The sequence below is a fragment of the Macaca fascicularis genome, chromosome 10 (genome assembly GCF_037993035.2).
Source record: "Macaca fascicularis isolate 582-1 chromosome 10, T2T-MFA8v1.1".
Taxonomy (NCBI): Eukaryota; Metazoa; Chordata; class Mammalia; order Primates; family Cercopithecidae; genus Macaca; species Macaca fascicularis.
Window position 1 is genome coordinate 91,551,546 of NC_088384.1, and position 21,523 is coordinate 91,573,068.

At 51.1% G+C, this 21,523-nt stretch overlaps 1 protein-coding gene across 38 annotated transcripts in view; it reads left to right on the plus strand.

Moving 5' to 3' along the window:
* The window catches only part of CEP250 (centrosomal protein 250), an 80,996-nt gene that overhangs the window by 40,685 nt on the left and 18,788 nt on the right, over positions 1-21,523 (plus strand). For 31 of the 38 annotated variants that reach the window (XM_065523026.2, XM_045362826.3, XM_065523025.2 and 28 more), the window contains 13 exons: positions 1,402-1,545; positions 2,816-2,949; positions 5,469-5,607; positions 6,599-6,941; positions 7,467-7,588; positions 8,930-9,050; positions 10,816-10,937; positions 11,360-13,975; positions 17,112-17,222; positions 17,406-17,564; positions 18,321-18,422; positions 19,387-19,446; positions 20,728-21,340. In XM_065523026.2, coding sequence (XP_065379098.1) covers positions 1,402-1,545; positions 2,816-2,949; positions 5,469-5,607; positions 6,599-6,941; positions 7,467-7,588; positions 8,930-9,050; positions 10,816-10,937; positions 11,360-13,975; positions 17,112-17,222; positions 17,406-17,564; positions 18,321-18,422; positions 19,387-19,446; positions 20,728-20,991 — 4,437 coding nt within the window. In that variant the 3' untranslated portion in view covers positions 20,992-21,340. Of the gene's footprint in view, positions 1-1,401; positions 1,546-2,815; positions 2,950-5,468; positions 5,608-6,598; positions 6,942-7,466; positions 7,589-8,929; positions 9,051-10,815; positions 10,938-11,359; positions 13,976-15,739; positions 15,851-17,111; positions 17,223-17,405; positions 17,565-18,320; positions 18,423-19,386; positions 19,447-20,727; positions 21,341-21,523 lie in introns of those variants that run through there. The other 7 variants (XM_065523030.2, XM_065523029.2, XM_074005178.1 and 4 more) reach the window with 5 other exon arrangements.

Genomic DNA, 21,523 nt, shown 5'->3' on the forward strand with positions numbered 1-21,523 from the left:
GGCTGAGGCAGGAGAATGGCGTGAACCTGGGAGGCGGAGCTTGCAGTGAGCTGAGATCCGGCCACTGCACTCCAGCCTAGGCGGCAGAGCGAGACTCCGTCTCAAAAAAAAAAAAAAAAAAAGAAACCAGCTCCGTGATACGACATAGGTGAACCTTGAAAATATCAGATTAAGTGGAAAAGCCCATCACAAGAGGCCATATATTATATATTATATGATTCCATTTATATGAAACACCAAGAACAGGCAACTCTATAGAGGCAGAAAGCAGATTTACGGTGGGAGTGGGGTGGGAAATGGGGAGTGACAATGAATGGGCACGGAGTTTATTTTGGGATTGATGGAAATGTTCTAAACTTGATTGCAGTGATAGTTGTACAACTCTGAATATCCTAAAACCCACTACATTGTATACGTTAAATGAATGAATTGTATGGTATATGAATTATATCTCAAGCCATGTAAAATAAATGCCTGGCATGGGAAGAACACTTTAGGCAGAGGAAACACCTGTCACAAGGGCCCTGTGACACAGAAGAGGGGTTGGGAAGTTCAAGGACAAAAAGGAGGCAGTGTGGCTCCAGCTTGATAAACTCAGGGGCAAGTGGAGTGGTAGCCAGAAGCCCTTTGTCAACCATTGTAGGAGCTTGGATTTTGTTCTAAGGGCAGTGGGAAACTGTTGGGTGGTATGTATGTATTTATGTATTTGGGACTGAGTTTCACTCTGTCACCCAGGCTAGAGTGCGGTGGCACCATCTCAGCTCACTACAACCTTTGCCTCCCGGGTTCAAGCAATTCTTGTGCCTCAGCCTCCCAAGTAGCTGGGATTACAGGTGCCCACCACCACGCCTGGCTAATTTTTGTATTTTTAGTGGAGAAAGGGTTTCACCATGTTGGCCAGGCTGGTCTCAAACTCCTGACCTCAAGTGATCCACCCACCTCAGTTTCCCAAAGTGTTGGGATTACAGGTGTGAGCCACCGCGCCTGGCCAGTTGGGTGGTATTTAAAAAGCAGGGGTGGAATATGATTTATTTGTATATACATATACACATGCATATACATACCTGTGTATGTTTTTTTAAATACTTTAGCTGCTGAGTAGAGAATAGTGTGTGTGTGTGTTTTTAGGGGATCATGGCATCAAGTGGAAGTAGGGATACAGTTAGGAGACTGTTGCCATGGTCTGAGTGAGAGACTATTATCGACTCGTGGACCCTGACCAAGAAACCTGGGTGAGCCAATGCACTCTGTGAGGGAGGAGAGGGACTAGGAAGTGAGACGGTGAGGTGGAAACAATGTGGATTGCTGGCTCCTGCCTCAGCTTTTGCCACCCCACTAAAAAAAAACAGTATTTATACAACACGGATTTCCTTTACTCACTGATGTCTTATCCCTCTTCAGGAGACCACTGGAATGCTACAGACCCAGCTCCAGGAGGCTCAGCGGGAGCTGAAGGAGGCAACCCGGCAGCACAGAGATGACCTTGCTGCCCTCCAAGAAGAGAGCAGCTCCCTGCTACAGGATAAGATGGACCTGCAGAAGCAGGTCCCCTCCTCCTCCCCACCCAGTCCCATGGTCCTTCCCCAACACAGCCAGGCCTTCCCACTTCCTCCTGCAGGACAGGGAGAACCTTGGCCCTGCTGCCTGGTTTGGGAGGGTAGATGGGTGGGCCACAGTACTGAGTGGAAAATTAGAGGGTGCTCAGAGTTGAGCGTGTGCCTCTCAGAGCCCTGGGAGAGTGACTTCTTTCTCTGTAATGGTCGCAGAGCTTGTATTTTCCCCGGCTGTCTCAATTTCAATTGTTCTTTCCATCCTTGCCATAAATCTAATATTTTTACATACTAGGTTGCTTCTCAGAATCCTATATCAAATGATGTTCTGACTTTTCTTTTTTTTTTTTTTTTTCTTTTTTTTTTGAGACGGAGTCTCGCTCTGTCGCCCAGGCTGGAGTGCAGTGGCCGGATCTCAGCTCACTGCAAGCGCCGCCTCCCGGGTTTACGCCATTCTCCTGCCTCAGCCTCCCGAGTAGCTGGGACTACAGGCGCCCGCCACCTCACCCGGCTAGTTTTTTGTATTTTTTTTAGTAGAGACGGGGTTTCACCGCGTTAGCCAGGATGTTCTCGATCTCCTGACCTCGTGATCTGCCCGTCTCGGCCTCCCAAAGTGCTGGGATTACAGGCTTGAGCCACTGCACCCAGCCTGACTTTTCATTTTTAAAAAAGCAATCACAATTCATGTTTTGCCTTTGGGAGTAGTTATAGTCAGCCTTTTTTTTCCTTCTTTTTGGTGGGGGAGACAGGGTCTCACTATGTCGCCCAGGCTGAAGTGCAGATCCCAGCTCACTGCAGTCTTGACTTCCCAAGCTCAAGCAATTCTCCCACCTCAGCACCCTGAGTAGCTGGGACTACTGTGAGTAGCCATCACACCTGGCTAATTTTTAAATTTTTATAGAGACAGGATCTCCTATGTTGCCCAGGCTGATCTCAAACTCCTGGTCTCAAGCAGTCTGCCTGCCTTGGCCTCCCAAAGTGTTGAGAATACGGGTGTGATTCACTGCACCTAGCCCAGCGAAAATTTTTATTTGTGCCTGCCTCTGTGCAGCGTATGTGAGGCTGGGAGGCAGATGACCAAGCCGAATTGTATTGAGGAAGGGGGTGGTTAAGAAGAGTGTGTAGGGATTGGTGGAACTGCCAGAGCATTGGAAATGACCACTGACTATGGTAAACCTCGAAGGACCCTGAAGCCCTAGGTGAGGAGCATCTTCCCACTGGCCCCCTGCCCTGCCATCTTGGTCTCCATGCCCTTAACTTTCCAGGTGGAGGACTTGAAGTCTCAGCTGGTGGCCCAGGATGACTCCCAGAGGCTGGTGGAGCAAGAGGTTCAGGAGAAGCTGAGAGAGACCCAGGAGTATAACCGAATTCAGAAGGAACTGGAGAGAGAGAAGGCCAGGTAGGCTAGATAGGCCATGGACGTGGCTATCTGGCTGCCATGGTCACTGTGATATTGAGAGTTGTTTGCTCAGGCCACCTTGCCTTTCATGTCTACAACTCTGGGATGTACATGTAGCCATGTGGAGAGGACATGGTTCCTGTCTTAAAAGCTTGAATTTCATTTATGTAGTAAATATTTCAAGAACACCCATTCTGCACCAGGCACCGTGCCTGGGGATATAGTGATACCCTGCGCCAATAGAATTTATAGTTTGGTGGGGAAGACATTAATCAAATAATAACTCAAATTTTTACAGATTATGACACATGGAGGAAACAGGGTGAGGTAGAAGAGACCTACTTTAGAACCGTTGTTAGGGAAGACTTTTCTCAGGAAGTTGCGTTTAAACTGAGCACTCAGCATGAAGTGGAGCTACCCATGTAAGAGGATGAGGGGGAGTTCTTTTTTTTTTTTTTTTTTTTTTTTTTGAGACGGAGTCTCGCTCTGTCGCCCAGGCTGGAGTGCAATGGCCAGATCTCAGCTCACTGCAAGCTCCGCCTCCTGGGTTTACGCCATTCTCCTGCCTCGGCCTCCCAAGTAGCTGGGACTACAGGCACCCGCCACCTCGCCCGGCTAGTTTTTTGTATTTTTTAGTAGAGACGGGGTTTCACCGTGTTAGCCAGGATGGTCTCGATCTCCTGACCTCGTGATCCACCCGTCTCGGCCTTCCAAAGTGCTGGGATTACAGGCTTGAGCCACCGCGCCCGGCCATGGGGGAGTTCTATTCTGTAAGAGGAGAAATCATGTGCAAAGGCCATGAGGCAGATAAAAGTTTACAGTGTTTGGTGGAACTGAAAGAGTGGTCGGAGCCTGATTGGATTGTGATTGGAGGCTGGTGAATGAGGAGAGTGGCATGAGCTGGGCAGGTCCACAGCATTCAGGATTTGGTAGGTCACAGCAAGGAGTTTGTAGTTTGAGTTTCATAGGAAACCGCTGGAGAATTTTAAGCAGGGAAATTGATATAATCCAACTTATGTATTTGAAGGGATTATAATGACATGAGACATCAGGAGTGATAGAAGACCATTCAGAGTGAAGAGCAGCTTGTATTCTTAGTGCTGCAGGAATTTGAGAAGGGGATGGGCTGGATGCGGTGTCCCGCGACTGTAATCCCAGCACTTTGGGAGGCTAAGGTGGGCAGATCACTTGAGGTCAGGAATTCAAGACCAGCCTGGCCACCATGTCTACTAAAAATACCAAAAAAATTAGCTGGGCATGGTGGAGGGTGCCTGTAATACCAGCTACTTGGAAGGCTGAGGCAGGAGAATTGCTTGAACCAGGAGGCGGAGGTTGCAGTGAGCTGAGATCACGCCACTGCACTCCCGCCTCAGTGACAGAGCGAGACTCCATCTCAAAACAAAACAAAAACACAGTTTGAGAAGGGACAAATCATTTTGGTGATGAAACTAGAGGCAGGACGACAAGTTAGGCTGGTACAGTCGTCCTGATGAGAGATCCTAAAGCTAAACCAAGGTAGGGTAGTGGGGATGAGGAGGAGAGAGGAGGAGAAGAGGTTTAAAGGATGTTAAGGGAGTTAGAAGCAATTGTATGTAATCATAGATTGCTATAGGTAGGTTGAAGGGAGAACTCTGGAGTGGTCAAGGTTCTATGTTGGGACACTGTGTGGATGGAAGTGCCATTCACTGAACTAGGGAACATAGTAGGAGATGATTGGGTGGGCAGGGGAGGAGAGGAGAGGGACGGGGAAGATTTGGACATGTTGAACGTGAGGTACTAATATAAGGTTTATGTGAAATTTGCCAGAGAAGAATAACTGTAAGGTTGATAGCTGGGCGTGGTGGCACATGCCTGTAATCCCAGCTACTCGGGAGGCTGAGGCACAAGAATCACTTGAACCCAGGAGGCAGAGGCTGCGGTGAGCTGAGATCGTGCCACTGCACCCCAGCCTGGGTAACAGAGCAAGACTCTGTCTCAAAAACAACAACAGGCCGGGCGCGGTGGCTCAAGCCTGTAATCCCAGCACTTTGGGAGGCCGAGGCGGGCGGATCACAAGGTCAGGAGATCGAGACCACAGTGAAACCCCGTCTCTACTAAAAATACAAAAAATTAGCCGGGCGCGGTGGCGGGCGCCTGTAGTCCCAGCTACTCAGGAGGCTGAGGCAGGAGAATGGCGGGAACCCGGGAGGCGGAGCTTGCAGTGAGCCGAGATCGCGCCACTGCACTCCAGCCTGGGCAACAGCGTGAGACTCCGTCTCAAAAAAAAAAAAAAAAAACAAAAAAAACAACAACAACAACAACAAAAACCTGTGAGGTTGAAATGGGGCATCATCTGCAGGAAGTACCTAGGAGCACTTATAGTAAGTGTTCAGTAAATGATAGCTCTTATTGTTACATCATAATCATTATCATTACTATTTCTATTTTGATTATTAATGCTATCTCTAGAATACTCCGATGAGAAGGTAATTTTTCATTCCCTAAGAGAATGGCCCAGCACTCTGACCCCTCTCTTTTAGTCTGACTCTGTCACTGATGGAAAAGGAACAGAGACTCCTTGTTTTACAAGAAGCTGACTCTATTCGACAACAAGAGCTGAGCGCCCTGCGGCAGGACATGCAGGAGGCCCAGGGAGAACAGAAAGAGCTCAGTGCCCAGGTACTTCCCACTCTGGTTATAAGCCCTGCATCCCTGGCAGAAGCCTGATCCTGAAGCGGTGGATTGATTGCTCTGAGTCCTCTCATGGAGAGGACCCATCTATTTTTCCTGATTACAGGGTAGGCTGGTGCCTCAGTACCCCTACAGGAGGGGGAAGCCAGGACTAGAGAAGGTGGGGGCTTGGGAACCTGACCCAGAGATGGGCATGGCTCCTGTAAACCTGACAGCCGAGAGCAAAGTGCACACAAGGATGGAGCCCACACAGGCCTGGTTCCAGCACAGCCACTTCCAACTGTGCTGGGTCTGGTTGGCAAGATGTAGCAGGGAGAATGGGCAACCAGAAATACTCCAGATCAGGCAGGCAGCAGCAAGACTTCCAGGTACTCAGTCTGCCCACATCAGAACCCCAGATGTATACAGAGGAAAGATGGATCTAGGAGGGAAGGAAGAGCCAGATGGTGGATTGCAGGGGTTAAGGGCACACAGGTTTGGCTGTTCAACAGTCTTGAGTTTGAATGTAAGTTGTACCACTTTCTAATTGTGTGAACGTCAGCTTCTTCATCGATAAAACAAGGGTGATAATTCTTGTTCCTAATTCCTATAACCATTATAGGAGTATATAAAGTGTCAGGAACACAATAAGCATTCAGTACATGGTAGCTATATTATTGTGACTGGTCTTACTAGGCGCAGTGTCGGGGTTTCATGGCAGAGTTCTGATCTTAGCAGGGAGCCAGCAAGCCAGAGAGCCAGGGCTGTAACCCATTAGCATAGCAGCTTGGGCCCAGGTGTTCAGTAGTCGGCAGGCAGCCAGGTGTTAGATCTAGGGTAACACTCATTTCAGAGCCCCTCTACCTACCTGAGAGCTGAGCTGAAATCCTCCCAGCCCTGATCAGAGTTTGTAAAAGGATTGAGTGGGGTCTGGCCTGGGAAGGCCTGAGGAGAGGATATCTACTTCCTGCTTATAGTATGTACAATTCCTCCTTGGCAGATGGAATTACTAAGGCAAGAGGTGAAGGAAAAGGAGGCTGACTTTCTGGCCCAGGAAACACAGCTGCTGGAGGAGCTGGGGGCATCTCGTATCACGGAGCAGCAGCTGCGAGCTTCCTTGTGGGCCCAGGAAGCCAAGGCAGCCCAACTACAGCTGCGACTGCGCAGCACAGAGAGCCAGCTAGAAGCACTGGCCACGGAGCAGCAGCCCGGGAACCAGGCCCAGGCCCAGCTGGCTAGCCTCTACTCTGTCCTGCAGCAGGCCCTGGGGTCTGTTTGTGAGAGCAGGCCTGAGCTGAGTGGTGGGGGAGACTCTGCTCCTTCCCTCTGGGGCCTTGAGCCAGGTGAGACAGCCACTCCAGAACTAGGTCCTTTGGGCCAAAGCCAGGCCTGGCTCCCAGGGGAAAGAGAGAGGAATGCTATTTGTTAGGCCATATTGCTTCGGGGTTAAGATTACACACTTGGGAATTAATTCTGAGTTTAAGCCCCAGCTCTACTGTTTGCTAGCCATGTGTCCTTGGGCAAGTCACCTATCCTCTCTGAGCTTGATTTTCCTCAACTACAAAATGAGGATGTTAAAAGTACTTACCTTATAATTTCATCAAGGAGTCATGAGGTTGCAGATGTGAATCGCTTACACGGTTCCTGGCACTTATTAAGTGTGTAATAAGCGATAGCTGGCGTTATCTAGCACCCACCATAGTGCCTGGCCCATACTTAAGGAGAAAATATGTGATGAGCGAACTGCTGAGAAGAGGTTCTTTGCGGAGAGGAGGGACCAATGGGAAGGCCAGGGCTGTGTTTGAGGAGGTCTGGCTGTTTCTTTTCATAGTGGCAGCTAGGTGAGGAGGTTTTCCTCTTTTTTTCAGACCAGAATGGAGCTAGGAGCCTCTTGAAGAGAGGGCCCCTGCTGACTGCTCTCTCCGCTGAGGCAGTAGCATCTGCCCTCCACAAGCTTCATCAAGACCTGTGGAAGACTCAACAGACCCGGGTATGTTTCTCTGCTCCCCTTTCCTGAACTCTACATCCCTCGAAAAGCATGAGGCAAAGATGTATGAAGCAGTTTGACCTATTTTATTCCTGAGATCAAGTTGGGATGAGTTTCACCTCTATCACTTACCCCCTGGCAACTACAAATGAAGCATTTGGAGTTCCTGGGCCTTGTTTTCCCTTGCAGAGTAGGGCAGATAGTGCCTGCTCAGGGTTTTGAGGATTAGATGAGTGAGGATCTTGAATGAGCCCTGTAAACCAAAAAACCCTGGGTAGGCCAGGCACGGTGGCTCACGCCTGCAATCCCGTGCTTTGGGAGGCTGAGACATGTGGATCACCTGAGGTCAGGAGTTCGAAATCAGCCTGGCCAACATGGTGAAACCCCATCTCTACTAAAAATACAAAAATTAGCCAGGGGTGGTGATGGGCGCCTGTAATAATCCCAGCTACTTTGGAGGCTGAGGAGGAGAATCACTTGAACCTGGGAGGTGGAGGTTGCAGTGAGCCAAGATTGTGCCATTGCACTCCAGGCTGGGTAACAAAAGTGAAACTCCATCTTAGGAAAAAAAAAAAAAAAGAAAAAACCTGGGCAGATGTGTGGTGTGTGGTATTGTTTTGCATCGTTTTCCACTCAGCTGTGAATGTATTCTTGGTACCTAGACTTCCAAGAGAAACCCTAGAAATTGATGACCACTGAGATTTGAGGTTGGCATTTATAGGCACGTTCAAGGCCTAGGTCTGAAAGATCTCATAAATTCCACCTCACAGTGAACCTATCAATCAATACAAATTGAGTGCGCCATCCATATGTCAGCCACTCTGAGCTGGGGATACAGAAGGGAGAAAAACCTGATCTCTGCCTAAAGAAGGCTTGTGACATGGTGGAGGAACCAAACTGCATTCTACTGGAAAGTAGAACTGAGAGAATTAATTGGATCAGTAACAGATGCAAGTGATGTACTGTTGGAACTAGGAGGAAGGGGCAATTCATCCTGATTTGGGAAGGGTCAGAAGGAAAGAAAAGATGACCTTTGGGCTAAGCTTTGAAGTAGGAGTGTTGAGAGGGAAGGGGTGACCCCTGGGCTAACTTTGAGCAGGAGCTCTGTTTCAAAAGAGATAGACAGGTCAGAAGGGCATTCTCACTCCATCCAAGTGGAACAGAGCCTGTCATCACTTCAGGGAGCTAAATGCACATGTGTTCAGAGGAAGTAACCCAGCAATCTGGGAGTAGGTCCACAATGGCAGCCCACCACAGAGGCTGAGAATGAGGAGGGAGCTTGAGCCCTGCATTGCTTTGTGGAAGATGAGGAACTCATGTTTAGCCATGCCCTTCCTTTCCCAGGATGTTCTGAGGGATCAGGTCCAGAAACTGGAAGAGCGTCTAACTGATACTGAGGCTGAGAAGAGCCAGGTCCACACAGAGTTGCAGGATCTGCAGAGACAGCTCTCCCAGAATCAGGAAGGTGAGAAACTCAAGACAGGCAGGGAGATTTAGAGGGAGGAGAAGGGATAGGTGGGGAGCCCAGAAGTGGCAGGCACAGGCCTAGCAGCTACTCTGTTTATTTTTATTTTATTTTATTTTTGAGATGGCATCTCACTCTGTCACCCAGGCTAGAGTGCAATGTCACTTCTACCTCTGCCTTCCAAGTAGCTAGGATTACAGGCACGCGCCACCAAGCCTGGCTAATTTTTTTGTATTTTTAGTAAAGACGGGGTTTCACCATGTTGACCAGGCTGGTCTTGAACTCCTGGCCTCAAGTGATCCGCCTGCCTCGACCTCCCAAGGTGCTGGGATTACAGGTGTGAGCCACCGTGCCCAGCTGCACTCCATTATTTACCCAGAACTGTGAGATGATATCTAGAGGCACTTCCAAAGGAGTGCTGACCCCCTTGAACTATTTTTTCTTCTACTTTGCTTGGCCTTTGAGGCCCATCCTGGAAGAAGAGATTAGGAGGAACAGATTTGGTGAACTGAAAGGAGGAAATGGCTGGGCTTCCATTTTCTGTCTCTAGATTTTTTTTTTTTTTTTGAGATGGAGTCTTGCTCTGTCACCCAGGCTGGAGTGCAGTGGTGTGATCTCAGCTCACTGCAACCTCCGCCTCCCAGGTTCAAGCAATTCTCCTGCCTCAGCCTCCCAAATAGCTGGGATTACAGACATCTGCCACCACGCCCGGCTAATTTATGTATTTTTAGTAGAGACAAGGTTTCATCATGTTGGTCAGGCTGGTCTTGAACTCCTGACCTCATGATCCGCCCACCTCGGCCTCCCAAAGTGCTGGGGTTACAGGCGTGAGCCACCATGCTTGGCCCTGTCTCTGTAGATTTAAAAATAAAAAAAAAAATTGGAGACTCAGGGCCAGGACTATAAGAACATTATAAAACTCTGCATCTTTTGTCATCCATGTTACTTATTTTTATCATCTTCAACTGTGTCCTCCAAGTTAGCCTTTGGTCACTGAGGGATTATGAGCTTATTTGGGAGAAAGCAAGGAGAGGGGATCCGGGGAGGACATATCCATGTGCCAGCCAAGGACTGGAAAATGTCATGACTCCTTACAAAGGACAGTAGAGGAAGGGTCTTGAAGCTCAAGTTTCTACTGTAAAAGAGAAGAGTTAGCCAGGCATGGTGGTGGGAGGCTGAGGCAGGAGAATCACTTGAACCCGGGAGGTGGAGGTTGCAGTGAGCCGAGATTGTGCCACTGCATTCCAGCCTGGGCGACAGAGCAAGACTCCATCTCAAAAAAAGAAAAAAAGAGAAGAGGACAACTTGGGTCTTGGCCTTTTTTGAGACCGTTTGAGGGTTCCCTGAGAGCCACAAAAATAGTGAGATTCCAACGCCTGCTGCAGAAATGGTGGGCAGTCAGCAGAGCCACCCAGGTCTCTAGGAGCTCCTGCACAATTATAGGATTGGGGGCTAGAAGGGACCTCCAGTGTCATCTGGCTCAACCCTGTCTGGAATTGAGGGCCAAGGCTCTCTGTGATGAGGATGAGGACGTATTGGGATGATTACCAGGCAATGCTGGGGCTGGCAGCAGCAGGGAGTACTGCCAGGCAAATAGAAGCAGCTGGCAGATGGTTGATGTCTCTAGGACACTGGATAGAATTCTCTCCTTGGCCTTCCTCCCCTTTGAATCTGTTCCCCATCCTCCATCTGCATCTATATCCCTCTTTTCCCCCACCCCAAACATGGGTCTTACTCCACTACGTCTCCTCTCCTCTTCTCAAAGAGAAATCCAAGTGGGAAGGAAAGCAGAACTCCCTAGAATCTGAGCTGATGGAACTACATGAAACTATGGCATCCTTACAGAGTCGCCTGCGGAGAGCAGAGCTACAGCGAATGGAAGCCCAGGTAAAGTGTTACTGGTTTCAGGGAGGGGTTTGCCTCAGGAGTAGTCCCTTGGGCCCACCTTGGCCTGTGGTCATGTGTCCCACTTCCTTCAGCAAGTCTATCAGTTCCTCTGGCTGTCTCCATGTCCCTGGGGGCCATTATTAAGGTTCCAGTTAATCCTCCTTCAGTTGCTTTTTCTGAATTTGAGGTTGATATTTTTGCCCCTTGTCCTGAAGGACCAGAGTCTGCCCTGGGCATAGCAGAGTCCTGGGAGGTAGTAGGGATGCTCTTTTACAGTATCAGATTAACTGGAATATACTACCACTTTTTTGCCCAAGTCCTTGTCACTGCTAGTGCCACAAAATAAGAAAGAAAAGGGCCAGTGTTGGGGTGACAGTAGCAGGGAAGTGTAGTTTAAAGTGGCTTTTCATCTTGTCTTGTAGGGTGAGCGAGAGTTACTTCAGGCAGCCAAGGAGAACCTGACAGCCCAGGTGGAACACCTGCAAGCAGCTGTCGCAGAAGCCAGGGCTCAGGCAAGTGCTGCTGGCGTCCTGGAAGAAGACCTGAGAACGGCTCGCTCAGCACTGAAGCTGAAAAATGAGGAGGTGGAGAGTGAGCGTGAGAGAGCCCAGGCTCTGCAAGAGCAGGGCGAGCTGAAGGTGGCCCAAGGAAAGGCTCTGCAAGAGAATTTGGCCCTCCTGACCCAGACCCTAGCTGAAAGAGAAGGGGAGGTGGAGACTCTGCAGGGACAAATCCAGGAACTGGAGAAGCAACGGGAAATGCAGAAGGCTGCTTTGGAATTGCTGTCTCTAGACCTGAAGAAGAGGAACCAAGAGGTAGATCTGCAGCAAGAACAGATTCAGGAGCTAGAGAAGTGTAGGTCTGTTTTAGAGCATCTGCCTATGGCCGTCCAGGAGCGAGAGCAGAAGCTAACTGTGCAGAGGGAGCAGATCAGAGAGCTCGAGAAGGATCGGGAGACTCAGAGGAGTGTCTTGGAGCATCAGCTTCTAGAACTTGAGAAGAAAGACCAAATGATTGAGTCCCAGAGAGGACAGGTTCAGGATCTGGAAAAGCAGTTGGTTACTCTGGAATGCCTGGCCCTGGAACTGGAGGAAAACCATCACAAGATGGAATGCCAGCAAAAACTGATCAAGGAGCTGGAGGGCCAGAGGGAAACCCAGAGAGTGGCTTTGACCCACCTTACACTGGACCTAGAAGAAAGGAGCCAAGAGCTGCAGGCTCAAAGCAGCCAGATCCATGACCTGGAGAGCCACAGCACCCTTCTGGCAAGAGAGCTGCAGGAGAGGGACCAGGAGGTGAAGTCTCAGCGAGAACAGATCGAGGAGCTGCAGAGGCAGAAAGAGCATCTGACTCAGGATCTCGAGAGAAGAGACCAGGAGCTGATGCTGCAGAAGGAGAGGATTCAGGTTCTCGAGGATCAGAGGACCCGGCAGACCAAGATCCTGGAGGAGGACCTGGAACAGATCAAGCTGTCCTTGAGAGAGCGAGGCCGGGAGCTGGCCACTCAGAGGCAGCTGATGCAGGAACGGGCAGAGGAAGGGAAGGGCCCGAGTAAAGCACAACGAGGGAGCCTAGAGCACATGAAGCTGATCCTGCGTGATAAGGAGAAGGAGGTGGAATGTCAGCAGGAGCATATCCATGAACTCCAGGAGCTCAAGGACCAGCTGGAGCAGCAGCTCCAGGGCCTGCACAGGAAGGTAGGTGAGACCAGCCTCCTCCTGTCCCAGCGAGAGCAGGAGATAGTGGTCCTGCAGCAGCAATTGCAGGAAGCCAGGGAACAAGGCGAGCTGAAGGAGCAGTCACTTCAGAATCAACTGGATGAGGCCCAGAGAGCGCTAGCCCAGAGGGACCAGGAACTGGAGGCTCTGCAGCAAGAACAGCAGCAGGCCCAGGGACAGGAGGAAAGTGTGAAGGAAAAGGCAAACGCCCTCCAGGGAGCTCTGGAGCAAGCCCATATGACACTGAAGGAGCGTCAGGGAGAGCTTCAGGACCACAAGGAACAGGCACGAAGGCTCAAGGAAGAGCTGGCAGTGGAGGGACGGCGGGTCCAGGCCCTGGAGGAGGTGCTGGGAGACCTCAGGGCTGAGTCTCGGGAGCAGGAGAAAGCTCTGTTGGCCCTCCAGCAGCAGTGTGCTGAGCAGGCACAGGAGCACGAGGTGGAGACCAGGGCCCTGCAGGACAGCTGGCTACAGGTCCAGGCGGTGCTCAAGGAACGGGACCAGGAGCTGGAAGCTCTGCGGGCAGAAAGTCAGTCCTCCCGGCATCAGGAGGAGGCTGCCCGGGCCCGGGTTGAGGCTCTGCAGGAGGCCCTTGGCAAGGCTCATGCTGCCCTGCAGAGGAAAGAGCAGCATCTCCTTGAGCAGGCAGAATTGAGCCGCAGTCTGGAGGCCAGCACTGCCACCCTGCAAGCCGCCCTGGATGCCTGCCAGGCACACACTCAGCAGCTGGAAGAGGCCCTGAGGACGCGAGAAGGTGAGATCCAGGACCAGGATCTCCGATACCAGGAGGATGTGCAGCAGCTGCAGCAGGCACTTGCCCAGAGGGATGAAGAGCTGAGACATCAGCAGGAACAGGGGCAGCTGCTAGAGAAGTCTCTGGCTCAGAGGGTCCAAGAGAATATGATCCAAGAGAAGCAGAATCTAGGGCCCGAGAGAGAAGAGGAGGAGATAAGGGGCCTTCGTCAGAATCTAAGGGAGCTACAGCTGACTCTAGCCCAAAAGGAACAGGAGATCCTGGAGCTGAGGGAGACCCAGCAAAGAAACAACCTGGAAGCCTTACCCGACAGCCACAGAGCCTCCCCAGTGGAGGAACAACCTCCAAAACTTGATTCTTTAGAGCCCAGGCTGCAGCGGGAGCTGGAGCGGCTACAGGCAGCCCTGAGACAGACAGAAGCCAGGGAGATTGAGTGGAGGGAGAAGGCCCAGGACTTGGCACTGTCCCTAGTGCAGACCAAGGCCAGTGTCAGCAGTCTGCAGGAGGTAGCCATGTTCCTACAAGCCTCTGTCCTGGAGCGGGACTCAGAACAGCAAAGGCTGCAGGTGAGTCACTCCACGGGGAGTAAGGGCCAGGGGACACACCCCTGCCTGGCTGAGCTCAGGGACTGCCCACCACCCTGGGCCCTGTGGCACCCCAGGGGTATGAGAAATCTGAGATCATGAGCACCTCAACGTTGGTAGGATTCCGGCTACTGTGCTAGTCAGGGAAGATACAAAGAGGATAAGACCCCACAGTCTGCCCTCACAGAGTTCGCAGTCTAGCGGGTAAACAGTGATAATGCAGTGTGGTTGGTGCCTCACAGAAGTTTAGTATGCCCCAGGCATGCTGGAGGGATACCCACCCTTTCCTGGGAGTGGGTCCTGAAAGCCTTTCTGGTAATAATTGTGTTTAAGATTAGACCTGGGCCAGGCACGGTGGCTCACGCCTGTAATCCCAGCACTTTGGGAGGCCAAGACGGGCAGATCACTTGAGGTCAGGAGTCCGAGACCAGTCTGGCCAACATGGTGAAACCCTGTCTCTACTGAAAATACAAAAATTAGCCAGGCATGCTGGCATGTGCCTGTAATCCCAGCTACTTGGGAGGCTGAGGCAGGAGAATTGCTTGAACTCAGGAGGTGGAGGTTGCAGTGAGCTGAGATCGTGCCATTGTACTCCAGCCTGGGCAAGGAAGCGAGATTCCTTCTCAAAAAAAAAAAAAAAATAGACCTGAAGGGACCAGTAAGGAACTAGCCAAGCACAGGTTGGGGAGGAGCATTCAGGGGAAGAGGAAAAGAGGGCGAGAATAAATGTATCTGTGTAGATGGTTCAGGTTGCATGGGACAGGGAGGATTTGGTAAGAGACCGGAAGACAGCAGGGGCCACACCTGTCAGGGCTTGCAAGTCATGCTGAGGACCTGGGTGGTGGGAAGCAGATGAAGTGTTTGCGGCAGGGAAGTGATGTGATCAGACATACAGCTCAGAAAGATTGCTCAGGCTGCCGTGTGGAGCAACAGCAGGTCTGGGGAGACCCACTGGGAGGCTGTACTGGGAAGTCCAGAGGAGAGCTCGTGCCCTAAGATGGAAAGTGTGAATGGAGACATGGGGGTGGGTCTGAGAGGTAGGACTTGATTGGCTAAGAGGTGGGAGGAGTAAAGAGAGGGCAGAAAGAAGTCAAAGATCACACTCAGGTCCCTGTTCACCAAGATGAAGAGAAGCAGATGTGAGAAAGAGGAGTGGAATGATGCGGTCAGTTTGGAAATGGAGGGAGGAGCCTGTGGGCAGCTTAGTAAAATGATCTGAAGTTGAAGGATGGAGTTGAAGCCAGAGACACTTTGGCTTCAGTTAGAACAAATGGGTTTCATGTAGGTAGAATGTTGAGTGAGAGGAAGTGGGCTTAGGAGAGGACTTCAGGGTGTAATATTTAACCTCAAGGTCAAGCACCGTGTCTTAGTCACCTTTGTACCCCCTGTACTGAGGACAAGACCTGCAGAGAATAGGCAAAAAGGAAAGCCAGGTTGGCTCGACAGAGAGAGGCATCATCTTCTGTGCTAAGAGACGCCCAGTCCAGTTTTCCAGGGAAATAGACTGTACATCCTGGTCCCTTGACTGAGCCCCAGAGAACCCCAGACACACAGTCCCCTAGAGAGATCTTTCTGGAAACTCACAAAGCTCTGCTCTTGGCAAAGGGCAATATGAGGAGAAGGAGGTCCATCTGTGAACTTTGGAGTCCAGTTCCAGGGTTTGAAATACAGTAGTGCGGCTTATCAGCTGTGTGACCCTGGGTGAATGCCTTCACTCTGATCTTTGATTTCTCATTGGTAAAATAGGCATTGGTGGTATGACATGGGATGATATGTATGAATTGCTTAGGAAGAAAGCACTAAGTGGAACTCCTTTCCTATGTTCAGGCCCATTCTTACAGGCACAGCAAAAGTAAGGTATGTAATTGGGCAGGAGGGCACTTCCCACCCATACTCTTGGGTTACTAAGCAGTATTCACTCAGCAACATAACTCGGGTCAGAGTCACTTCACCCACTGCCCCCTCCAAACAGACAGGGACGCCTGTCAGATGCAGCCCTCCATTGTCATGGGACCATTTTTTTTAAGCGTTTTACATGCCAGGCACTATTACTCTCAGTTTCTTCCACAACTACCCTGAAAAATAGGAACTCTTACTGTCCTCGTTTTATAGTTGAGGAATGGCATTTCAGAGAGGTTAAGTCTTCTTTGGACTGGTCCAAAGTCATGGCCGGGCACAGTGGCTCACGCCTGTAATCCCAACACTCTGGGAGGCTGAGGCAGATGGATAACTTCAGCCCAAGAGTTTGAGACTAGCCTGGGCAACATGGCAAAACCCTGTCTCTACTAAAAATACAAAAATTAGCTGGGTGTATGGTGCGTGCCTGTAATCCCAGCTGCTCAGGAGGCTGAGGCAGGAGAATCGCTTGAACCTAGGAGGAGGAGGTTGCAGTGAGCTGAGATCACGCCACTGTACGCCATCCTGGGCGACAGAGTGAGACTCTGTCTCAAAAAAAACAAACTCATAAATGGCAGGACTGGAATGAGATCTGAGTCATCTGTCTCTAGAGCCCAGACTTTCTATCACCAAGCTCTTCCTCTCTCCCAGGCAATCCACATCCACATGCATACACTTGTTTTCTCTTGTTCATCTCTTCTTGACCATTATCATTTATGAACCACAGGGTGCCTAGAAAGTATCTAGCATGAGGCTTCCCCACTTACCCAAAGGGACTTAACTCAAGGGCTTGATCCATGTGCACATAGTCATTTTATACATGAGGAAATTGGGGTTTGGGGAGAGCTTGTGCTTTGACCAGAGTCATAGAGCCACTGAGTGGTGACATGGCACCCAGCCCTGCGTGACTCCAGAGTCCGTGCTCTTCCCACAGCACATCAGTGCCCTGAGTCATTGCTCAGCCTTCTAGGAAATGTGAAGTGAGCTGGGGACTCTGGTCCTAGCTTCCTTGCTAGCTCACTGCATATCCTTGAGTAGAGGCCCCTCTGCTCCTTTGTTTTACCCATCTGTAAAATGAAGGTTCTGTACTAGAATGACTCAGAGCCTCTAGGAAAAATAAGACAAAAGCCTGAGGAGAACATTGAACTGCTGTTTCTGTGGAGGGTGGGTTGGTCCGGATATGAGGTTGGATATAATTTTGCTCCATACCTCGCTACCCTAGGATGAACTGGAGCTCACCAGACGGGCTCTGGAGGAGCGGCTACACAGCCCAGGTGCAACCAGCACAGCAGAACAGGGGTCCAGAGGGGAGCAGGGCATGCATCTGGGAGAGGTGAGCTGGGGGCTCTGGGGGAATAGATGGCCCAGCAGGGAGCTCCTGTCCAGGGGTTTGTCCCCTTCCCTTGGGAACTGGGTTCCTGAAGCTTAGACCTGCCAGATTGGTCTGTGTGTCCTCTATCTGTTCCCTACCTGTCTTAGGGGCTGCCCAGGTGAGAATCACAGGTCTTTCCCACAGGTCTCAGGAGTAGAGGCTGAGCCTAGTCCTGCTGGAATGGAGGAGAAGCAGTCATGGAGACAAAGGCTTGAACACCTGCAGCAAGCGGTGGCCCGGCTGGAGATTGACAGGAGCAGGCTGCAGCGCCACAATGTCCAGCTGCGGAGCACCTTAGAGCAGGTGACCTCTCTTCTGGTCCAGTGGGCATGCATCTCCACTTCCTGTGTGGCCCCCAGAGCATAGACTCAGTAAACTACAGCCCAAGAGTTTGGGCGAAATTCAGCCTGCTGCCTGTTTCTGAAAATTAAGTTTGCTTTTTTTCCCCCAAGATGGAGTCTTGCTCTGTCTCCTACAGCTGGAGTGGAATGGTGCGATCTCCACTTACTGCAGCCTCCACCTCCCGGGTTCAAGCAATCCTCCTGCCTCAGCCTCCTGAGTAGCTGGGATTACAGGCACACACCACCATGCCTGGCAAATTTTTGTCTTTTTAGTAGAGACAGGACTTCACCATGTTGGCCAGGCTGGTCTTGAACTCCTGACCTCGTGATCCACCTGCCTTAGCTTTCCAAAGTGCTGGGATTACAGGTGTGAGCCACCACGCCCAGCCTTAAAAATTAAGTTTATTGGAATACAGCCACGCATTGTCCATGGCTGCTTCCCTGCTATGCCCCACAAAGCCTACAGTACTTACTGCAGGAGAAGTTTGCTGGTATTTGCTCCAGAGGCCTGAGAGGCTAGCCCTGCCTCTTCTGCTTCAGGAGCACTTCTTTGCACTGAGGCCTGCCCTAGCTGTGCTTTCCTCAGCCAGGAATTCTCTTCCCATGGTTACTGTCCCCTCGTACACCTGCACAGGCACTGGCCACTTCTGGAGAAAGGCAGCTCTGCTCCAGCCACAGAGCCAAGCCAAGCCCTGATTTCTTATTTGCACCTTGGCAGGTGGAGCGAGAACGGAGAAAGCTGAAGAGGGAGGCCATGCGTGCAGCCCAGGCAGGGTCCCTGGAGATCAGCAAGGCCATGGCTTCTTCACCCACACAGCAGGTTTACCCGTTTTCCTCAACTGCAGCCTTAGAGAGCCCAACCCCAGCCACCAGAAACTCAGCCCTCCTCATTGCATATCCCAGGCCAACAGCACTTCAGCTAATCCAGAGGGCCCCTCCTGACTGCGTTCTGCCCTGCTCGGCACAGCTCAGTCCGTCCCTGCCCTGAGAAGGAGGCCCAACGTTGGGGTGGGGGTTGGGGTGGCATCAGGGCTAGTGGCCCTGCCTTCTGAGGGACTCAGATTTGTGCACTCCCAGACCAGTGCCATAGGCTGGTCCAGGAGTGGGGCTCATGGGGCTCTGCTCAGCATCCCTGGTGTATGGGGGTTGTGTGGTACTTGCCAGCTCCTGAGGAGCCTAGGAGCTTGATCACAGCTTGATCTCTTAGACTTTTCTACAGTGTTGAGTTTACAGGCTTAGGGTCCATGGTTTTTCCTGGAGCCAGTGTCCCTTTTTTGGGTAAGAGGCTTGGGGAAGACTCCCCAAACCTGCACTCGTTTAGGTGAGGTATCCCTGCCAACAGACACAGGCTTGCAGCCTGGCAGGGAGGCACTGTTTATGGTGACTGAGCACTAGCTCTCCATCCCTTGTCCTTTAATGAAAGTTCTCAAGGGCAGGCACCATGTCTTCCTCTCTATATCCTTAGCTCACAGCCCAGGGCTAGCACAAAGCAGATACATGGTGTACTTCTGTTAAATTAAAACATGCCTCAGAGAAGCAAATGCCATCCAGGCCTTTTGGATGTTTTGCATCAGGTCTCCATGGTGTTGCCCATTTTGCTGGTGTGGGGCCTCTCCTTGCCCCAGGGCCTGCTGCCCCATAGAGGTCCAGTCTGAGTTCAGATGCTTCTGGCCCATAGCCCTTGCCCAGGCCCCTAAGTTTGTGATGAGGTTCTGCAAGGAATCTTGCAGAAAGCCCAGAGTGGGAAGGCCTGTTCCACCAAGAGTGCCATTTGTCTTCCTTAGGATGGGAGAGGAGGACAGAAGAACTCAGATGCCAAGTATGTGGCTGCACTGCAGAAAGAGGTATGTTCTGGGTTTTCTAAGCCCATATTCCCTCCCTTGCACTCAGACCCTTTGTGCTCCTCCAGCAGGGAGAGGGGAAGCTCCTGCCTTCAGAGAACTTCAGTCTCCACAGGAGGCAAGAATAGTCCCAGTCCCAACCCCATCTCTCATACGCCTAGGGTGGGAGTGGGGAAAAAAGCATGATTCTGGCCCCCGACTTCCAGATCCATACTTAGAAAGGATCTGTGTATCTAAGGAAGAGGGCTGAGGAACAGGCAGAAGATTCTAGGAGGACAGGTGGGAGCAAGCGGAGTCATCCTGGCCTCCCTGCCCTCAGAGGTGCCCTCGCAGCCAGGACTGTTGCCAGTGCCCCAGGCAGAGGAGCCAGACACCAACACAGGCTCCAGGCCACACAGCTCAGCTCGAGCCCCAACTCGCAGAGAAGCGACTTGAAGAGCCTTCCTGCCTCTTAGGCCTCACCTGAAAGTCCACTCTCCCTTTCAAGGCCCAGGAGTCATAAGTGTTACCTTTTTATTTCTGAGCCTGTTTCAGAAATTAGTAGTCACTACTGCCAGGGCCTGACTCTGTAGCTAGACCTAAGCTATTACTCTGAATTCTATTAAACTCAGATTCTTTTTCTATTTTATTAAAAAGTCAAAGGCAGGTGCGATAGCTCACACCTGAAATCCCAGCACTTTCGGAGGCCAAGGCGGGCAGATCACCTGAGGTCAGGAGTTTGAAACCAGCCTGGCCAACATGGCGAAATACTGTCTGTACTAAAAATACAAAAATTAGCTGGGCCTGGTGGTGTGCACCTGTAATCCTAGCTACTCAGGAGGCTGACACACAAGAATCACTTGAACCTAGCAGGGTGGAGGTTGCAGTAAGCCGAGCTTGCATCACTGTACTCTAGCCTGGGCAACAGAGGGAGATTCCATCTCAAAAAAAAAGTCAGATAGTGGTTATACATGAGTATATATTGTTATCAGCCTCATCAAAATGTACATTTTAAATCTGGGCATTTTTCACATGTAAATTATCTTTCAGTGAAGTTGATGAATAGCTTTGTTGTTTTCAAGCTCCCTATTTGAGTCACATGTGCAGCCAGGATTGAGAATCACTTGATTCTAGAATTCCTAAGGACCCTTCCCCTAAACCCTCTAAAGCCTGTTTCTGAGATTCGTGTATGTGGTAGAGTTGATTCAGATGCTCAGCCAACGAGCGTCACAGGAACACAGAGCAGGAAGAGCTGGGACTTCAGGGCCCTCAACTGCTCTCCCTCTTTTTTATCCTGTCCACCAGGTGGCCCTGCTGCGAGCTCAGCTGACTTTGGAGCGGAAGCAGAAGCAGGACTACATCGCCCGCTCAGTACAGACCAGCCGTGAGCTAGCAGGCCTGCACCACAGCCTCTCACACTCACTTCTCGCTGTGGCCCAGGCCCCTGAGGCCACTGTCCTGGAGGCAGAGACCCGCAGGCTGGATGAGTCCCTGACTCAAAGTCTGACATCCCCAGGGCCAGTCCTGCTACACCCCAGCCCCAGCACTACCCAAGCCACTTCCAGGTAGCAGCCACAGCCAGGAGCACACAGACAGAAGACTGTACCGTGGGGTCACGGCCCCTCTGCACACCTACAGGCTTGCCAAAGGAAAAGCCTGGCTCTGTTAGGCAGCCAGGCGCCCCAGGTCAGCAGGTGTTCCCAGGAAGAGGAAGTAAATCTGCAACACTTGGGAGGGCCCCAACTCACCTGGGAATAAGGCAGATTGCATTTGCTTGCTCCCTAATGGAATCACCCAGAGGAGTGCCTTGCCCTGGCTGAGGGACATCCACTGCCTCTCGTCTAGAATTTATTTTCCTAGCACTTCACCACCTCCTTCAACTTCCCCTTCAACAATAAACCCTGGGATCTTTGCATTAGTTTTCTGCTGCTGTCTCCACTTGTGCAGCTGTGCAGCAGCACCACATCAAGGGAGTTTATCAGGGAAGAACTTGCCAAAGATTCCTGTCAAGGTAGCATGCATTTATTGTACACCATGCACTGTGATAGGGAAGGGTTACAGAAAACATACAAGACAAAGCCCCTGTCCACAGAGAACCTGC